General features: G+C 38.7%; 2 protein-coding genes across 4 annotated transcripts; both read right to left on the bottom strand.

Annotated features, from left to right (window-relative positions):
* Nucleotides 1–5448: 5448 nt before the first annotated feature.
* On the bottom strand, nt 5449–10101 carry hsd3b1 (hydroxy-delta-5-steroid dehydrogenase, 3 beta- and steroid delta-isomerase 1). Of its 2 annotated transcripts, XM_017704560.2 has the most exons (4): nt 9846–10101; nt 8390–8554; nt 6343–6779; nt 5983–6257 (listed from the first exon to the last, which is right to left on the bottom strand). In XM_017704560.2, exons 1-4 carry the CDS (start codon nt 10000–10002, stop codon nt 6126–6128), a joined length of 891 nt encoding a protein of 296 aa, XP_017560049.1. In that variant the 5' UTR covers nt 10003–10101; the 3' UTR covers nt 5983–6125. The 2 variants fall into 2 exon arrangements, with proteins under 2 accessions (XP_017560048.1, XP_017560049.1); XM_017704559.2 differs by having other exon boundaries at nt 5449–6779.
* A 220-nt stretch (nt 10102–10321) lies between these two features.
* On the bottom strand, nt 10322–18262 carry si:rp71-68n21.9 (kelch-like protein 9). 2 transcript variants are annotated; one of them, XM_017704592.2, is made up of 8 exons: nt 18017–18262; nt 17470–17611; nt 16527–16833; nt 15790–15922; nt 15392–15588; nt 13727–14570; nt 13171–13284; nt 10322–12129 (listed from the first exon to the last, which is right to left on the bottom strand). In XM_017704592.2, exons 2-8 carry the CDS (start codon nt 17472–17474, stop codon nt 11633–11635), a joined length of 2097 nt encoding a protein of 698 aa, XP_017560081.1. In that variant the 5' UTR covers nt 17475–17611; nt 18017–18262; the 3' UTR covers nt 10322–11632. The 2 variants fall into 2 exon arrangements, with proteins under 2 accessions (XP_017560081.1, XP_017560082.1); XM_017704593.2 differs by having other exon boundaries at nt 17470–17566.
* Nucleotides 18263–19325: the final 1063 nt, after the last annotated feature.

Genomic DNA, 19325 nt, shown 5'->3' with positions numbered 1-19325 from the left:
CGCAGACCTACTTCAGTTTATGGCCTTGGCCAGTTTCCTGTTGCGTACATCTCTGTATGTTTGTCACAAACTGCCTGTTGTAGCCTACCCTGCCATATGAATGTCATAACTCTTTAATGCTAAGCGCGAGTTAATGCCTTCTGATATTAATAGTTAAAAGTATGCTACTACAAACATTAATACTCAAAAGTATACTACTACAAATATTAATGCTCAAAAGTATTCTACTAAAGATGTAAAAATCCACAATTCCCCCTTTTGACCTTTCCCCTGAAAGGTCAATCCTCACACGTATTCCGTGCCCCCCAGGTTAAGCGTAATATCTGCTGCCTCATCATTGTCGTCGCCTTCATCCTCACTATCATGTCCCTTTCCCAGTAGAAGCATTATAATAGTCCCCTTTAGTTCCTGTTTGTGAAACATCGAGGTGATGAATCTCTCTGCTAACGTCCTAATGCAGGGAACACACCAACAGCCGCATGTAATGAGGATGGCCAAAAATACTTCGATCGACGTGCATAGCGAAATAAACACAGCTTTTCATTTGCCAAACACCTTATCTAACCATCCCGTGATGAAGTTGTCATGCATTTCTTTAGAGAGAGCTTTGAGGCCTTCTAGGGCTTTAGTAACTGACCCATCCGGGGCGGCGTTGTTGGGGATGAATGTACAACACATATCACCAAAGATGTGACAGACAGCTCCCGTTTCCGCCAAAAGCATGTCTAGGGCCATTCTATTTTGTATAGTCATCAAAGATGTGGCTGAGAGCTGTGCGCTGAGGCCCTCAACGGCTACCTTAGTTAAATTGGCGAGGTGCATGACCTGGTAATTAACGTAATTGATGCGATCTACATTTTTGTTGGGGGTGACAGGGAAGAGGGCCGAGATAATAGGAATATTTTTGAATCTTGCGGCTATTTGATCAGTTAACTTATACTCATCGTAACCTCTGTATGATGAATTCTGACCTGCGCAGTTAATGTCACACAAATCAAATGTCCATGCTGTGGAGCTGCCTAGGGTGTAGTCTAATTCTATTCCCCCATATCTACTAATACAACGGTCTTTGTTCATAGTTGATCGTCTATACACCTCATATTCCCCCTTCGCGGCTATACAGAGCTTCGAAAAAAAAGATGAACATATGTGCGTTTACACATATAACACATTACATTTTCTTAACAACTGCACATTGTCTGGAGTGTGAGAGCGAAAAAACCTGTCAGGCAGCCAACTTTCCTGAAATTTCCATCAAACAATTTAGACAGGAAAAATTCTCTCACGGCTCTCCTGCCACAAGCAACCTCCTTTATGGAACTCCAGTCCAACGTTAAAAGGAAAAATTCAACATGTATGAAGTTGACTTAAGCTAATACATATGGAACCCCAAAAATAAACAAATTAAAATAATGTTCGTTAGCGGGCTAGTCGACCTATCGGACCAGATAACAAACCTAAAAACCCATTTCCCTAACTCGTGAAAAGAAAATAAAACACATCTGAGGTCCCAACGTACTCAATCAATATTAATTCACATACTAAGCAAAGACATATAAACACATCAATGTATCAGACTGAAACTCTTCCATATGTCGACTCCCCAAGTTGTGTTGATGGTGTTGAGTGTAGATCTTCTTGTTCAGAGTTTCTCGGTCCATGTTTATTGTCCATCCGTGAAGGTGTGCACCCCTTCAACGCATCCCGATTTCCAAACACTAAACCTCCCCCCCTTTCTTTCTAAAAGGGAAAGAAAACAACAGCGAGTATCTTTGGCAAAAACAACAGACACATCATATGCGAATCACAACTCCATATGAGAATGCGAGATCCACTAAGAATAAATATATAATGGTTAAATATTCAAAAAGAATATTCCTCCAGCAGTTCACCTTCTTCCACCTCATCCTCGTCTTCGTCATTATTGTTAATGGGAGTGCTGCTACCCAATTTAAACCTGTCTGCTAACAAATTTTGGCAATGCGATTTTTCAAACTAGCATTCATTTTTTCACAACTCCCTTGACTTCATGGATGGTAAACTGCTCCAAAACGTTGTCTGATCCCCAATTTTTGCAAAATCAGTCTTACTGTCTTATCCACAAACTCTTTCCCATTATCTGAGGAGATCCAATCTGGAAGTCACCATCTACCTATGACTTCTTTACACAAAAATTTAGGTACCGATAAAGCATTTTTACGCTTAGTCAGACGAGGCTCAGGCCAACGCGAGAATCTGTCTACTACCACTAATAAATATCTTTTCCCTTCAACTGGTTTTATCATGTCAACAAAAATCCACAACAACTCATGCATAGGACCCCTTGGAGTCGGAATGTGACCAGGAGGAACTATCATACCCTTCCGAACATTATTTTTCAGACAGATCGTGCACCTGCCTATGACAATCAATCTGCTCAAGAAAGTATGGTGCCCAAAACCCATACGCCTTTGTGATTTTACTTCCAACTTTCCCTCTTGGAACATGAGCTAACCCATGTTCTTCATCATAGCATGCAACATCTGGAGGTATCAATGATAGCTGAGATAGTTAGAGCTGAATCTGACTCAGCTATTGTTGTGATGATAGCTGATTTAGCGGGGACTGACTCTATATAACCAAAGCCTGCTTCTTCTCCTTCTTCTTGTCATCCACCAGTTGTATGTGCTTAGGTTTCCTGAGGATTTCTTGATCCTGTTCTTTCTGGTCTTGGTCCTTTTTCCTGTAAAGCCCCACCTAGTGGGCTATATAATCTGTCCACACTCGAAGGGCTCTTGACACATAAGCTCTCAGGTTTTCTTCCAGTCCCAGTGGCTCAATCAGAATATTATCAGGATACGCATTTGTCGGAAATGTATCACTCAATGCTCTCTACATTCAACCTCAAACTGCAGCAAACAGGTCTGGATCATTCTCAGCAGTCCCCACATATCAATTTAGTCCAGCTTTCTGTAAAATCTGTCCATGGCTGGAACCCCTAGAAGATTAACTAAAAGTCTCCTGATACCTCCTATGGCAGGGTGTGTTCCCACCATAAAATCTTCCGCACAACATCAAACGGAGTAATTACATTTGACACCTTAGTTTGCTTTTTTGTCTTTTTAACAGTTCCCTTATTAACCCTTATTGTTAATTAAAAATTTCTTTCTTCATCAATAAATGAACACACACTTATAAACAGTGCTAGCTAGAATTAAATGCACTTACATCTAAATACTAATTTCTAAGTTTGTGAAAGAGTTTGTGGATAAAACAGTAGCCTCTTAGTCACCCACAGATGTCTTCAATGGAGCTCAGGTTACGTAATGCACTGGTTCTCCGCCCACAGTCATCTGGCTCTCTCCTGCTCATTCAAACAAAAGTGAATATGACACAACAAAGAGTTAATCCCAATCCATTCTTTTAACAATGCACAAATTTATACACTTATCTGTCAGCACACTGGTTATTTACTTCACCAACTATTCTGTCCTTTCTTAGGAGCTCATCTCATTTATATATATATATTTTTATCAACGTCTCTGAAAAGAGGTTCATAGATTTTACTTAACTCTTAGATGTCCACTATATACTCAAAAGTCCTCTTTTGTCTCCCAAAGAAGACTCATTGTTGTTTATAACCATATAAAGGTAAAACAAAACATAGAAAACATAGAACTCCTCATCTATATGACTTTTCCTCCTCACATTAATAATATTCAAATTTTATATACATTATTTAATATCTTCAGTATAACATGTTTCCCTTAAACTAGCAAAGTCCTTTGTGGGTCTCATACTCACTTTAACTAGTGATTTTACCTTTAATCAATCAATTTTTTTATTTTTTATTTTTTTCCAGCAAAGTCCCCTACAAAGGCTCCTTAAGTTTTAACTATATAAAGCAAATATCATTCCTTGTCCATCCCCAAATCTCATAAAGTTACTCTATAGACACACAGCAGGTCAGAGAACATAAACGCTTCACCCCCAGAAAGAGAAGACTGAGGTGTGGCGCTCAGACACACACACACGTCTTACTCAGAAAAGGAGGGGCTGACACACAGACGAAGTCCAGCTTCGTGTACACACACACACACACACACACAATGAGCTGAGACACACACAATGCACAGAGAGGGAGAGAGAGAGGGAGACCAACCCCCCTTTCTCTTTTCTTTTTTTGTCTAAGAATGAAAAACTTTGCAACACACACAGAACGACTCAAGTCGACTCATTCATACATTACTATAGCATGCTTTTGCCACCATTCACTTTTCTTTATTAACTTTATCTACCAAATTCCCTGGGCCCAGAGTGTCCCCAAATTTTATCAAGCCAAATCCGACTATTTCTCAAAGCCAATTTTCACACAGTGACTAATCTACAGATATCTTACCGTTTAAGAAGCTATAGGCCTAATAATTGTTCTACCCATGCCAAGGCGTTACTTATTAAGTGAGTACCATTATCTGAGTGAATTCTTTTGGGAAACCCGTGTTGGGGAATCCAGTGATTGATCAACATTGTACAGATTGATTTACTGTCTTCCCTCACGGTAGGGAAAGCCTCTACTCCAAATTTGTTATCCAATTCCTTCTCTAAATCTTTTTCTACCGTATTCAGCCATGTTGATCAAAAAACTGGTACTCACCAAGACGTTTTCTAAGTTTTACTTGCTCAACTCACAATGCTCAGTTATCACCGTTAGGTTTGCTGCATGTGAGGAACTTCAAACTTATCACGAATGGGCGCTTTAGAGGACCACCCTCAGGGACTCCAACCCGGTACTTTAGAGGACCACCCTCAGGGACTCCAACCCGGTACTTTAGAGGACTCAAACCTCAAGGACTCCAACCTGATACTTTTAGAGGACTTGAACCTCAGGGTCTCCAACCTGGTACTTTAGAGGACTTGAACCTCAGGGACTCCAACCCTGTTTTAGGGAGAGCCAATCCCAGGGGCTTTCAACCCAGTCCTTATCCCAATCACTCGTCAGATGATGGGAGGGGTTCACCAATTCCCGGCAAAAACACCACAGACCCAATACCTTATTAATCACTCAGTATATTTTTACCTTGTGTTTGTTCCAATTCAGTCCTTTAAATTTAATCACTTGATCCAACCTCTTTTACTCATCGCTAATTTAGCAGTTGTCAATATGCAGAATTTATTTAAATAGGTTTCTGCCAACCTGAGTAAATGGCGCGCCTGTGATGAGTAATGGAGGAGAAAGATCAAGCCTGTTTTTCCAATGGTCTCCTTTGCATCACGTCGGGGTCACCAAATTGTGGACGAAACCCGTCCTGCGTGTTCGTTGATGCAAAAAAAATGAGACAAGTATATCAGACTGAAGTGAAACAAACAAAGTTTTATTACAGAATTCTGGAGAGGTTACAAACAGAGAACATGCATCATGTATCTCCCAGGTAAGCTCTGACCTCCCAATGTGTTCTGACTCCTTTTATACCCTGAAGCTGAATATGTGTGTGCGTATAAGCTAAACCTAAATGTGTACATGTTCCTGTTTAGTGGGTGCAATGGACATATGGTTTACCATATATGGATGTGAAAACCTCATGTTCTAACGAAAACCTCACGTTTTAACGGTTAAGCGCAGACCTACTTCAGTTTATGGCCTTGGCCAGTTTCCTGTTGCGTACATCTCTGTATGTTTGTCACAAACTGCCTGTTGTAGCCTACCCTGCCATATGAATGTCATAACTCTTTAATGCTAAGCGCGAGTTAATGCCTTCTGATATTAATAGTTAAAAGTATGCTACTACAAACATTAATACTCAAAAGTATACTACTACAAATATTAATGCTCAAAAGTATTCTACTAAAGATGTAAAAATCCACAGAAGGCACAGTTGACAAGGGCATGTTAAAATGAGGATTGAAACTACACACAATGTATGCAACTACACAAAAGCTGCCACATTCTGTTGAAGTCTGTCAGTGGAACATAAAACACAAAGCTGTAGGCTTTCATTTCGCACTAATGCGCTCCCTTTCTCGGGCTAAGACAGAAGCTAGCCAGTCAGTAGTTCGCTGACGTGCTTCTGCCCACTCATAACGAGGCGTGTATCCCAGATCTCTGTGGGCCTTTTGATAGGAGAAGCTGAAGGGCGTGTTCAGCATGATCAGAAGCTGTCTATTGAGGGGCGGGGTAAAGCGTAGGAAGGGGCGGAGCACTGCTTGGAGCATTTCCATGAAGAAGGAGATGAGGTAGAGAACAGGGAAAGGTAGGGTGGGTTTGTCCTGTAATCCAAAGCCTAAAGGAGACAGAACGGCATAGTTGAAGTCGGAGTAGCTGACGTGTGGCGTGTTGTCTGAGATGTAGTAAAAGTTTCCACCAACCACAGCTCTCTTTTGCGGATCTTTCAGAGCTCGAGCGGCCTGCAGATGTGCCAGAGCAACATTTCCCACATACACAGGATTCACTTTAGCCTCACGCTGGGAAGTCCGCAGTAACACATCACCGTTCCGGATGCCATCCCGCATATGGCCTAAAGTAAAACGGCAGCCTTCGCCATAAATGTACATTGGCCTCAGAACACATGTAGCAAGTTGTGCACCGTTTTCGAGCAGCTCTCCCTGGGCACTGAGGCAAAGCTGCTCAGCTTCCTTTTTGGTTTTGCTATAGGGAAACTTCAAGCACAAAGTGTACGCTGTGTCCTCATTACCATTGATGATGGGTTCTCCACGAGGGTTTGGACCAGCAACCTCAATGCTGCTGGTATATATGAATGAAGGCACATTCTCTTGGATACATGTCTCTAGGAGCAGCTGGGTGCCTGGAAAATCAGAGAAATCAGATGTTTTGTAACATTCAGTCACTGCCATTAAAAAACAAACAAACAAACAAACAAAAAAAACAAGAATCTCAGCTTTTTTTTTGGCGATTTTTAGTTTTCTTCATTATTTGAACATAACAGCTGACCACTTCATGATGACTGGACCAAAAGAAATCTCCAAAATTGCTTGGAAGTAAATATCTTGACTTTAACTTATATTAAAAGAAAAGAATGTTTTTGTTGTCTCCTGTAAAGCTGCTAAGTTGGCAATGCTTGTTTTTCTTTGAACAGAGATGGTACGCATCAGTTAAAGGTACACTGTGTCTTTAAAACTGAAAGAAGTACACTCTTAAAAAAGATGGTGCCTTATGGGTTCTTAAGTAAAGGAAATTATTCTATATAGAACTGTGAACACTCAAGCCTTTTGCATAATTAAAGGGTTCTATGCGTCATGAAAAGGTTCCTCAGATTGATGGAGAATGTGCTGTAGAAGGTTCTATATAGAACCTTTTTGAAAAGGGTTCTATATAGCACCAAAAAGGGTTCTACTGCTACGATGTCAAGCTTGTACCAGTAGAAAAATTCCTTTTGGGTGAAACATTTTCAAGGTTTTACAGCACATTCATGCACATTGTCTGTCAATCTGAAGACCCCTTTCATGACGCAAAGACCCCCATAACCATGCAAAAGGTTGTTTGAATGTTTTTTTAGCTCTCTTTGAATGCTTTTTTAACATGCTCACAATCATCTACTTAGGGAAGGGGCTTGGAGCACAACCAACATTGCAAAATGTTCTTCTGCACATTGCTTGCAGTTACACATTTCAACCAGAGAAGTGTTCAAATCCCTTCATCTTAAGTGTAGCTTTAAATGAGGTGCTTTTTTGCTGCTCTGTATTACACAAGCTTTGGCTACATGTGATTAATGATGTTATAGATAATGACAGATAAATGTCATTCATTAACAAGTTTCTTGATCTCCATCCATCCATCCATCCATATTCTAAGCCGCTTCTCCGTCAGGGTCGCGGGGGGGTGCTGGAGCCTATCCCAGCAGTCTTCGGGCGGAAGGCAGGATACACCCTGGACAGGTCACCAGTCCATCGCAGGGCAATTTTTCTTGATCTACTGAAGTCATTTTCTTAGAGGTTTATCCTTAAAGGAATGTTGTAGTATTTTGTAACCGAATGTGTGTTGCATCTGTAGTGTGCAGTAGTTTACTATGGACAGTCATGTTAATACATATAATTGCACTTGGTAAAAGAACAGAGAACTGGTCCACTTAAAACACTTTTAATAACAATTAATGGGAAGATATCAGCACCTGCCCATTGATGTCCAGAGAACTTATTGTTTGTGATAACCATTAACATACTACAGATAAAGGAGATAGAATTTGAACTGAAAAATGCAGGTATGTTCATTGAAACTGCAGGCTTAATATTCTGTTATTAATCAGTAAGCTTAAATAATTATTCAGTAAATACTGTATGTCATGTGGTTAAGAGTTATGAACTTAGAGATCATTGACTGAATAGAATTCAATAGCTTTATTTTCATGACAAGTTTTTAAACAATTACAGGCCAGACAAAGCATTGATGACCTCTTACCTTTCACATTGACCCCATGCAATTCGCTGTAGTTGATAGCTCCGATGACGTCTATGAGGGAGGCAGTGTGGAAGATGACTGTTGCTCCTCTGCAGGCTCTCTTCAGTAGCTCACGGTCCCTGATGTCACCCCCAAACTCAGTCAGTTTCGTCTCACCCCTGCAACCTAATATCAACAACCACGAAGCAAGTGTTAAAAGTTGTGAACAACTGTTTAACGTGCAGAATCTGTTGCGGATTCTTTAAAGATTTCCCTCAAGACTGGAAACAAAGTTCCATTCATCAGAATCCTGCTTTGCTTTCTTCTGTTGATCTCACCAAAGCTATACACTCTTAAAAAGTAAGGTTCTTAAATGTCATTAGAGTTGGATGCACGGTTCTTGAAAATCCAAATTTGGGCACCTCTGGTCAAATGAAATATTTTATTGGTTTCTAAGTGAAAATAAGTCAATGCCTCCTGTACAAAGAACAAATCTCAGTGTGCAATTTCTATTTATTTGCTAAATTTAACACACTTCAAAAGAATATAGCCTAAAATGTGGCTTGTGCCCAAATCTTTGCAAACTTTCAGCAAAGAAATGTAATAAATTTAAGTTTGTCTCCTGCAGATAGATGCAGTAAATTAGCTTAATTAGAAAATCAAGAGAACTTTTGCATGACTTAATATCTTAAGAAATTTTAAATTATGTAGAAAGTTTTTAAACTTTAATATGTTCTTCACATTCACTGACAGGGTTCTTTAAAGAACTGTCCAATAAAAGGTTCTTAAAGGGGAACTACACTAATTTAAAATAAATAAATTCTACAAAAATAAATGGTTAAGGTGTAAATAGTCATAAAAGTCAGTCAGAGTGGTTTCATGTAAAATACTCAAAGAATTTTATGTCTCTAGAATCTCCCACACAAAATCTTAATACATAAAATAGTTATGAATATGCTGCCTGATGCATGAAACATTATTTCATGATAGTTTAGTGATAAAGTTTTAGCCTAAAATGTTGTTAATCAATGTATTTTTTGCTAAAAGATGCACATGTATTAAAAAAACTGCAGGGCACTGAGGACATGGCTGGTAACTCAAAAATACTGAATTCTTCAATGCACAAACATTTTGCTTATTAAATAGTTTGTGTTGTCTTAGTTGCTTTCCAAATGTTTTCATCTATTGTCAGTTTCATGTTATGCACAGATAGCAAACCTGCCTGAAAAATGATTTCATGATAGTTTAGTGATAAAGTTTTAGCCTGAAATGTTGTGTTAATCAATTTATTTTAATCTATTCGTGGTGGAGGGACACATGCAGGGTGTGGTAAGGCAAACTCATTCTCAAAGAAAATTTCTTGTACAATAAATAAAATGGCTATATTTGTGTTGTAGAATGGCAAGAAATCTGTAGAAAAACAGTGTAGCACCATGAATCAAAGACTTCAAGCTGAAATATTAAGGTGGATATTTACCTTCAAGAGACTGTATAAAGCCAGGTCCGATGTTTCTGTCCAGCAGTCGGATCTCTAGAAGCTTTTCATCCTCCAGCAGCAGCCTGACCAGCTTTTCCCCAAGAAAGCCACATGCTCCTGTTACCACACATATATCTCCACTGAGAGACATAGCCATGGCTTCTACCACTCTGTCTGTATGGCACTCAGAATGCTCCAGAGAAAAGCAGGAGAGAAGATTGCAGAGACACTGCTGTGAGAGGGAAAAGGATGTGATTTAAAGACTGGCACAGAGACCAGAAGGGAGTCACCTTTTTAAGCTAGCTGCCAAGGACAAGCCCAATGCCACCACAGGAATCCACAAGCAGCCTGTGACGACTAAACAGATCAAGGTTAGAGCTGAGCACATTTGTCTGAAGAGACAGCCATGATGACGTTTTTTTATGCTCTGGCCTTGTGTGTTTGTTAAACAAATAATCTACTGTGCAACAACAAACAACAATGACAGTAAAAAACTTTATTTATTCTTACATAAAATGCAACTAGAAGTGCTTCCAAAAATAAAATTATACAAGAGAGTAAAAAGAAACACAATAAAATGGAATCAAAGGTCAAAGCTTTCAGCATTCAGCACATTAAAAGAACAACAGACGACAAAAAGGCTAAATTACATACAAAACATGTAAATAACTACAAGAAATAAAACACAAACCCCATAAAATAATGATAAAATTAACTAATAAAGGCTTAAATAATACAATGTTTCAAGTGCAGAATAAGAAGGGTCATTTATACATCCATCATCTATGATTACATAGTTTTTTATACATATTTTTATTGCTAATAAAAGATACTTTAATTAGGGCTTGTGTCAGTATGTTCATGTTAATACAGTATAGACCTTGGTTCTGGCTTACATCTTATCTGATCAGTGTTCAAGGTTTCAGGAGAGAATGTGATGGTTTAGTATGCACCACAATGGCCATTGTTTCTTCTTGATTCTCACAGCTGTAGTTTTATTGGAGAAACAAGACATAGATGGTACAATGTATTTGATCTTGCTAAAGTAATACAGCTGTACAGTTCAAAAATTTATCACAACCAGCACACCGCCATTAATGCAATACAAAAATGTAAAAATTATAATCCAAAAAATATTCATCGTTGCACATCTTGTTCCTGATGTCTTTCTAAAAGTACTATCATTTTTAGCAGTGCAAGGTACAAAGACAAATTATAATTTAAGAATTGATTAGGCAGATTATGTTTTACACTTGCTGTTTGCACAAAGGACTTTTTCAAGCACAAGTCTAAAATGTATTTTCCAAAATACTTACAGAGCAACTAGCATGGTCTTTTTCAATTCTAATTAACTTCTACCATGTTTTCAAACCCTGCTCTCTTAAAAAAGATGGTTCTTTATATGTGCTTTAGTGAAGAAAATGGTTCTATGTAGAACCATGAACATTCAAAGAATGCTCTGTAGGATTAAAAGACACTTTGCACTGATGGAGAATGTGTTATATACGAAAATTTTAAAATGACTAGCATCAAAAAGGATCCTTCTATTGTTACAATGTTAAAGTACTGTTAAAATAATTTTGGGTCATTTCGTTTGGTCCAATGATCATGAACATTTACACACAATGTAAAGGGCAACAGGTATTTTTAAATGATGTCAAAAACTGTGCTCATGGTCTTATACAGAACCATTTTCTTTACTTAAAAACTCTTAAAGAACCATTATTAAGTGTGTATTTACAGTTCCCTTTTTTCTGTAGCCACCAAAAAAATCTGTCCTCTGTATTTCAGTTCTTAGCTGTTGGGAGGGGGCATTCCTGTATTTGAGCTTCATCTACAGAGCCTTCTGGGCGATGAACAGTCATGGTGCAGGCTCGAATGCCTCCTAGAGGCTCCAGCACATTAAACACCCTCTCCCACTCATCTTTTTCAGGATCATAGCATTGCACAATGTCCACCATACACCGGCTGTTCCAAGAATAACCCCCCACCACATAGATCTTCCCCTTAAACACGGCCACGCCAACGTCGCTCTGACCCCTGGGCATCGGAGCCACCAGTGTCCACTGGTCAGTCGCAGGGCTGTAGTATTCACAACTGAGCACATCATCATAGTCATTGGTTCCACGGAAGTGGTTTCCACCCATAACATAGAGACGGTTGTCCACAGTGCACATGCAGTGCAGGCCACGGAGCTCCATCATGTCTGCTCGGCGGCTCCATGAGTCTGTGTCTGGGTCGTAGCACGACAGCTCTTTCTGGAAAGCATCTCTCGTTATTCCACCTGGTGAAAGAAGGAGAAATTGAATGAGTCAAAACTTTTACTGCACACTTTAATAATCTCAGAATAATTGCCAGTTTTGCTGTGTCCATGTAGTTACAGAATAATAAGCTTTAGGATGTAACAGGCCTAGGAATGTAAGGAGTTAAAACACGCTAAAAGACACATGTACTGAAAGAACTGCAGGGCACTGAAGACATGTCTGGTAACTCAAAAAACACTGAATTCTTCAATGCACAAACATTTTGCTTTTTAATTAGTTTGTGTTGTCCTGGTTGCTTTCCAAATGTTTTCATCTATTGTCACAGTTTCACATTATGCACAGATAGCAAACATATTCAGCTTACACCGGTCATGAGAATATATAGCACAAACTGGTAGTAACTGCTAGCAGGAAGGATGTGGTGAGAAGAGGGAACTGAAGGACCTGACCCAATCGCCAAAACAATAAGTGCCCCCACCCACTCAGGGGTTTGAGCTAGTTATGACACACTTTCTGAATAAAGGCCTGTACAATGAAAAGAAACAGTAAAACATATTCATGTGAAATAAAACATTGTCCATGTCTAACCTTAGTCTTCCTGATCTGCCAGTGTTTAAATTATGTACCTGTGCTGTTTCAGCACCAATCACAGAACTAATATTCATGACTAGGTCAGAAATAACTTACTAACTTACGGGCTCAGAGCAATGCTACTAATGCTAATGTGTTTCCTGCCTATCAACAGGCCTGCTGCTTCTCTTAATTCTCATTCTGAGAATATGAAATTCACTTTTTGGGTTGCTAGATGTTTAAAATAATGCAGGCATTACTGTAGCCTGAACAATAACTTGGGTCATCTCTTAAACTCATTGTGAAAAAGTAAAACAAGTCAACACAGCAAATGTTGGAAATCTGACCTAATAAGCTTATGAAGTGAACTATTCACATTACTTCTTTTACTCTCTGGACTAGAAGTTGCATAATTTTTTCAGCTTTTATATCCAACGAAGCGCATTAGTAATTAGAAAATGTAAGTAGTTTTAGAAAGCACTGACACTTACCTGACACAAACATCAGCCCTCCATGCACTGTACCAGCATGGCCGTAATGAGGTTCACTCATGGGCGAAACAAAGGTCCACTCATTCTTGCTCAGGTTGTAACACTCCACCGTGTCTGTAGGGGGGATAATCCAAAATAACTTACAGGGTGACAATTCTATTGCCCTTGATTATGTATTTTTATACCTTAGTGTAGTTGCTAATTATGGTTAGTGACAAGTAACATTTTTATTTAAGTGGCAAATTTTTAAGTGTTTTAATTTTCACCTATATTACTTTACAACACCACCAACCCTAGAGTGTAAATGCTGCTATCATCTTGTCATTTTATCCCCAAAAAGGTAATTTTACAAGATGGAAGTTAATGTAAAAACATTTTATTCAAAGAAATTTTGGACCATTTCTATTAGTCCATTCCTCATGAAATGTTGACAGATTAAGGGCAGCATTTTAGTAAAAAAAACCCAAAAAACAAAAAACAAAATTGGAGATGATATTCAGTGAAGTAGAGAGAATGACAACTACAATCATTTTTAACTAAAAATGTTAAAATTTACCAATCTCGCCTGATGCGTTCCTCCCTCCAACAGCGTAGAGCTTCCCTTTCAAAGCACTCAGATGAAAGAACGTCCTCTTCTCATTTAGGGAGGCCACCTGCAGCCAGCGATCAAAACGAGGATCGTACCTGTAAGCGCTGTCCACTGCCGTCTTACCCTTTGTATCATAAGTGCTCTGTCCCCCTACAATGTACAGGAACCCTCCCAGGAGGGCCACTCCATGCTGGTACCGAGGAACCTCCATGGGCTGGAGAGCTCTCCATGTGCCTCCTCCTTCCTCATCATACAGCCTTAACTCCTTGCTGACCACCAACTGCTGTCTCATCACCCCACCCAGAGCCAACAGGTGCGTGGTGTCTGACCTAATGCATGTCCGCTCAGTCTGCAGCGCCGGCTGAAGGAATGGCAACATCTGGTAGTTGCTGGCCTCTAAAAGAAGGTTTACACAGGCGGTGTTGGAACGCATGAAAGGCTCCTCTGCTTTCTTCTCCCCATCATTGCCCTCGTCAGTCTGGTCCTCCTGAGATATCTGCAGCAGTTCAGCAGGGGTCATCAGGGGGAAGCGAATGTGGCGCATCAAAGAATATGCAGCAGGACGACGTTCACTGGGCTTGTGAGCCAGCCAAGCACGGGCAGCACGATACAGCTCCATTTCAGAGAATCCTTTCAGAGAATCACTGGACAGGGCATATGCTATGGTGGCCTCAGATAGCTGCAGGAAACGTTCATTCTGCACCAGAGCAGCGAAGTTCTGGCACACAAAGTTGTATACGTGGGTCTGAACATCCTCCAGGAGAAGATCGCTTGCAATCCGCTCAACTTCTGCACAGTTTTCTATGGTGACCTGCCATGTGGAAAAGACATAATGGCTTATTTGTAAGCCTATACACACCAGCTCTTCTAGGCATGTGCACTACTCTTTGAATATTTGGAAACTGATTTGTTAATAAAATTAAACCACATTTATGGCATAAACATGTATGAAATGATTCTGATAAGATACACATACAATGAAACTTCAAAAGGTTCCAAATAATTTTTAGGAAACTGCAACAAAATAATAAACTAAGGAATAAACAGTATCTAGAATAATGCCCAGAATAATGAACAGAGGTGTAGATGATTTTAGAGTGCTTGAGAAAACTGTATGGGGTGGAGTATGAAGTATAAAATTAATACTAAGAATGTCTTGTATTTAAAAAGTAATGATGAAATTTCAATGAAAGAAAAATACTATAAATGAATAATTACAGCAGTATTTATAATTTAATAACTTGTTCTGAAAGGAAAAACAACAATTACATTCTATTATTTATTGTTACATAACATTAAGTAAAACATAAAATACATTTAGATGTCCTTATTTTAGTCTACATTATTATAAAATGATCTTAATATGTTAGCAAGTTATTAATATGTTAGAAAAGTTATTAATATGACAAGTGATTATAGCATATTTAATGTCATATACAAACGTTTGGACACTCTTTGGTGAAATGACATTTTGTTGCTTCTAAGAGAAAATATTTTAACATCCTCTACAGCTGAATAAAATTAAATACAGCAATTATATGCTAATTCAGCGCACAACTGTTTTAATATATTGGATTTTTTTTCTCATTATGTTAAAGTCAAGTATGGACAGTCGCTGTGAAGCTCACGTACCTCGCTGCTTAGTAGCTGGTTGCAGAAGTTGAGTACTGGAAGCACTTGGAGGAAACTGGCAGCCTCTAGAGTGTCCTGGAGGGTGGTTAAGTTCAGACTCAGATGAGATGTATAAATGAACTCAATAATGTTCTTCAAGCCTGTGGTGCTCACTCCATGCAGCTTAATTTCCTCCAGCTCCTGCTCTTTCATCCCACCTACAGAGAGATTTGTACTTGATGACTGAGTGAAAGACAACTGAAAAATGTTTTGCATTTATTTTTGTCATTAGCAAGAAATTAAAATTATTTTTACAAATACAGGCAAGTAAATGCATTATCAGGAGGCAGGAATGGACGGGCACATCTTAGCATTCCTCAGTCCATTTTAAAAGTACTAAATACATGTTCAAGACTTACCTGTGAACATGGCCTTGAAGTAATCACTGGATGAAGCCATGATCACCCTGTGAACTTGAAAGGTTTCGTTGCTGTCTCCAGGCACCAGAGTGACATCACACAACGTCTTATCAGAGCGAAACTGATCGAGCCCCTAAGAAAGCATCGCCATGGTCATTAACTAAGACTGGACAGTTTAGTTCCAAAAACATCTATTTTGTTGCAGTCAGAATGAAACCTTATATCTCAAAATAGAAACTTTACAGGGGACAGAAAACAGGTATCTAAACCATCAAAAGGCCAGTTTTTAAAAGTTTTTTTACCCTAAGAATAGTTCAACCAATTCAAACTGGTTGAAGTATTATTAGGTTAGAGAAGTGTGTAACAAAACTTTGTTTTTTTTAATGTAACAAGATTGTATTTTCAGTACATTGTGACCATTTCTATCATTCTATTCGTTATTAAATTTGAAAGAATAAACAGCAGCTGGCATTTTCCAAGAAAAAAAATGGAGATGTATGGTTTTGTTCAGACAGTGAGTTTTTAAACCCTTAACACGTGTCCACATTTGGATTCCTCATTCATAACTACACAATTGACATACTAATTTCAAACTGGATACCAAATATATCTACTATAACATAACAAATTCATAGCAGCTAATGAATAACAAGTCTTTAAAATAAATAAGTGAATATATCTCAGCAGTTTAAGGGGTTTCAAGCTTCCATTAATAAAAACTTGAAATGTAATTTTACCTGAAGCATGGTGCTTCCATGCTCTGTGCTACTAAACATCTGTATGTGGGGTTTGGGAGGAATACTGGGTTTTGGAGCAACCTCAGCAGGCTTTGGAGTGACTCCTTGGGGTTTGGGAGCAGGTTCTAAAGGTTTAGAGCTTGCTTCTGCGGGCTTTGGAGCAGGTTCAGGTGGTCTTGCTGTGGCAGCTGGCGGGGCAGGGGTTGAGGGTTTATCTGCTTGGGGTGGGGGTCTTGGTGGTTCTCTCTGTCCTCTGCTCCCTATGCGGGACAGTCTCCGGTGCAGTTTACCCTCCTCTCCGCTGTTTCTGAAAGAAAGCAGATTGAGTCCATTTCATAATTTTTCACATTTCTTTTCAATTCCCAATCAGGAGCCTTACACATTGCATATTTTTGTGTGTGTCTTCACACAAATGCAAACGTAAAAAGAAAATGATTAAATTATTAACAAAACCACTCAATGTTTATGGAAGCAGTAGCTTAAAGCAGTGGTGCTCAAAATGTTTGTCTTTAGGTGGCCAAAGTGCAATGTTTGTAGTAGCTGAGGGCCAAAACCCCAAAACAATATAAAAATAATGAAGGAAAGTTTTTAAGATGTATTTTATAAATGTACCACTATATCTTATTATGAAAACACTAAAAAATGTTTGAAAAAAGAAAAAATACTTTCTTAATAAAAATGATATAGTATTTATGAATTGATAAGTTGAAAAAAAAATTTTTTTATTACTATTTCCCCAACCTGAGGTTCTGAGTCATGGTATCACAGTAAGACCACCTGCACATGTGTCTGTTTACTTCAGCTGTAGGTGTTAATAATTCTGGGGAGCCTGCAGTTGCACATTAGTATAGACTTTAACTTATGTCAATTCCTTAAAAGCCTTCCCATTAAAACAGCTGGTCTGATGCCTTATTATGAATAAAATAAAGACAAACAAGCCTACCCCATGTTTATGAAGTCTTTTTAGTCGTAAATACGCCTCTTCAAAGAATTCCAGACACGCAAAAAGATGGTTAAACGTTGTTCCCCTTACTGCAATTCTGTAGGCATGACACAGAAAACACTTTCACACAGCGGCAACGTGTCTGAAAAAGGAAATGAAAGGAGGTTAGCATGAGCACCCCAAATGAAGAAGCCCCAGTAACAGGGGTTATTTTTTATGACATGCGTAGACACACAGGATATGGGCCTTTCCCCAGCTAAACATGGCAGATACATACAGCAGAAGCAGATTTCAAAACATTCACCTTTCACAGACTTACACATCATTCTTAACACAGAAATAGACAAGCACATGAATCACACTTCATATACTCACATTGCTTTACATTTCTGAAAATTAAGTCTCTCGAATACTTATCACTTACTCAACATATCATGGCACATTCTTTATTCAACAAGTATGGTATGTAGATAATGCAGCTACTTTTATATTTCATAGAATTTGGTGAAAACATAAGAAAGAAGGTTACCCTATAAAGGCTGCTTACCGAACACTGATCCGTTCTGTAGAGCTTCAAAGTCTTCCTTTCATCACAGCACTGAACATTGCACTGCAAACCGCTTCTTTAAATTGAGGCATATGAGCTGTTTACCGCAAGCCTCCTGACTTCCTCTGTCACTTCTCTTTCTCGATCTTTGTCGGTCTCTCTCACAAATACACACATGCACATGCACTTGACAGTCTCACAGCTGTCAAATACACAGTTAAATACAGTTCTTCTTTTTTACATCATGCTTTTGATGAAAACATCAGTTTTGTCATACTAATTCTGTGTATGCTTTTCAGTGGTACAACTATTAATAGTGGCAAAAAAGGAAGCATGGTCCTCTTTCCTGCTGTGCCACGCAACACAAGGCTCATACCTATTTAGTTATATTGCTAACTTTTTATGTTGAGAGTCCACTGTAGATGCTTGCCTTTAAGTAACATTCGACTACTTGGAGATATATTAGATATAGATCCACTATCTATTAGATTACAGATGCTTCCATAAATACATCTAAACTCTAAACATAATGTAATAAACTGTAATAAATCTAACCTTAAACCTAACCCTAAACTTAACTTCAACCCAAAACCTAACTTTAACTGGATGGTTAACAATTAAAGCATCTGTAGATGATCTATAGGGGGTTCCCAAAACTAAAATATGACTAATATACAGGCTATGCAGAAGTGCAAAAGACCATACATTCATTTATTTATCATGAAGTTACAGCTGTGTTCTCCCAGCTCTCACTGACATTTTGTTACCTTTCAAAGAAACATTTATTCATATTTACTCAAGCAACTACCCCAACACACCTTAGCAGCCTTGCACATTTCTTACTCATGTGAATCTAAAATTCTTAAAGGAGATATTTCTGAGCAGATTAGATAAAAGACAACCCACTTCCATATGATGGAAGAGGAAAGTCAAAGATAATAAGTTGAAAAGCAGGAAATTAAAAACTGGAGGTCAAAAACTGTGAGAAGGTACAGAGAAAATGGGACACCTAACAACTATGCAAGACCTGACAGACCACCAAAACTGTCACCATCAGATAAACAGCAGAGCTTTCAACTTTGAGAGAGAGGAGAAAAATCAAGCTCCACTCTTGCTTCAGCTATCAAAAAGCAGCGAAGCAGAAAATGTAAACAACGTCTAAGACTGAATTTTGGAGGTATAAAAATATCCCTAAACATTTCTTTGCAAAATTAAAAGCAAGGCACCCATATCGAATGGAAGCTATAAAAAAGACAGAGGCTGGACACTGAAAAATGTATTATACTTAGTTGTTGAGGCTTCTGTGTAA

The sequence above is a fragment of the Pygocentrus nattereri genome, chromosome 6 (assembly GCF_015220715.1).
Source record: "Pygocentrus nattereri isolate fPygNat1 chromosome 6, fPygNat1.pri, whole genome shotgun sequence".
In the NCBI taxonomy this organism is placed as follows: Eukaryota; Metazoa; Chordata; class Actinopteri; order Characiformes; family Serrasalmidae; genus Pygocentrus; species Pygocentrus nattereri.
Note: the sequence above shows the minus strand (reverse complement) of the source record. Positions and strands in the feature narration are given on the sequence as shown.

Coding starts and splice junctions, on each gene's coding strand:
- hsd3b1 (XM_017704559.2), bottom strand. CDS start 10,002: ATGGCTATGTCTCTCAGTGGAGATATATGTGTGGTAACAGGAGCATGT. Junction 8,555..9,845: donor CTTTATACAGTCTCTTGAAG/GTAAATATCCAC, acceptor TGTTGATATTAG/GTTGCAGGGGTGAGACGAAA. Junction 6,780..8,389: donor GCATGGGGTCAATGTGAAAG/GTAAGAGGTCAT, acceptor CTGATTTTCCAG/GCACCCAGCTGCTCCTAGAG.
- si:rp71-68n21.9 (XM_017704592.2), bottom strand. Junction 13,285..13,726: donor GAACGCATCAGGCGAGATTG/GTAAATTTTAAC, acceptor TCCCCCCTACAG/ACACGGTGGAGTGTTACAAC. Junction 12,130..13,170: donor AGGGCTGATGTTTGTGTCAG/GTAAGTGTCAGT, acceptor TTCTTTCACCAG/GTGGAATAACGAGAGATGCT.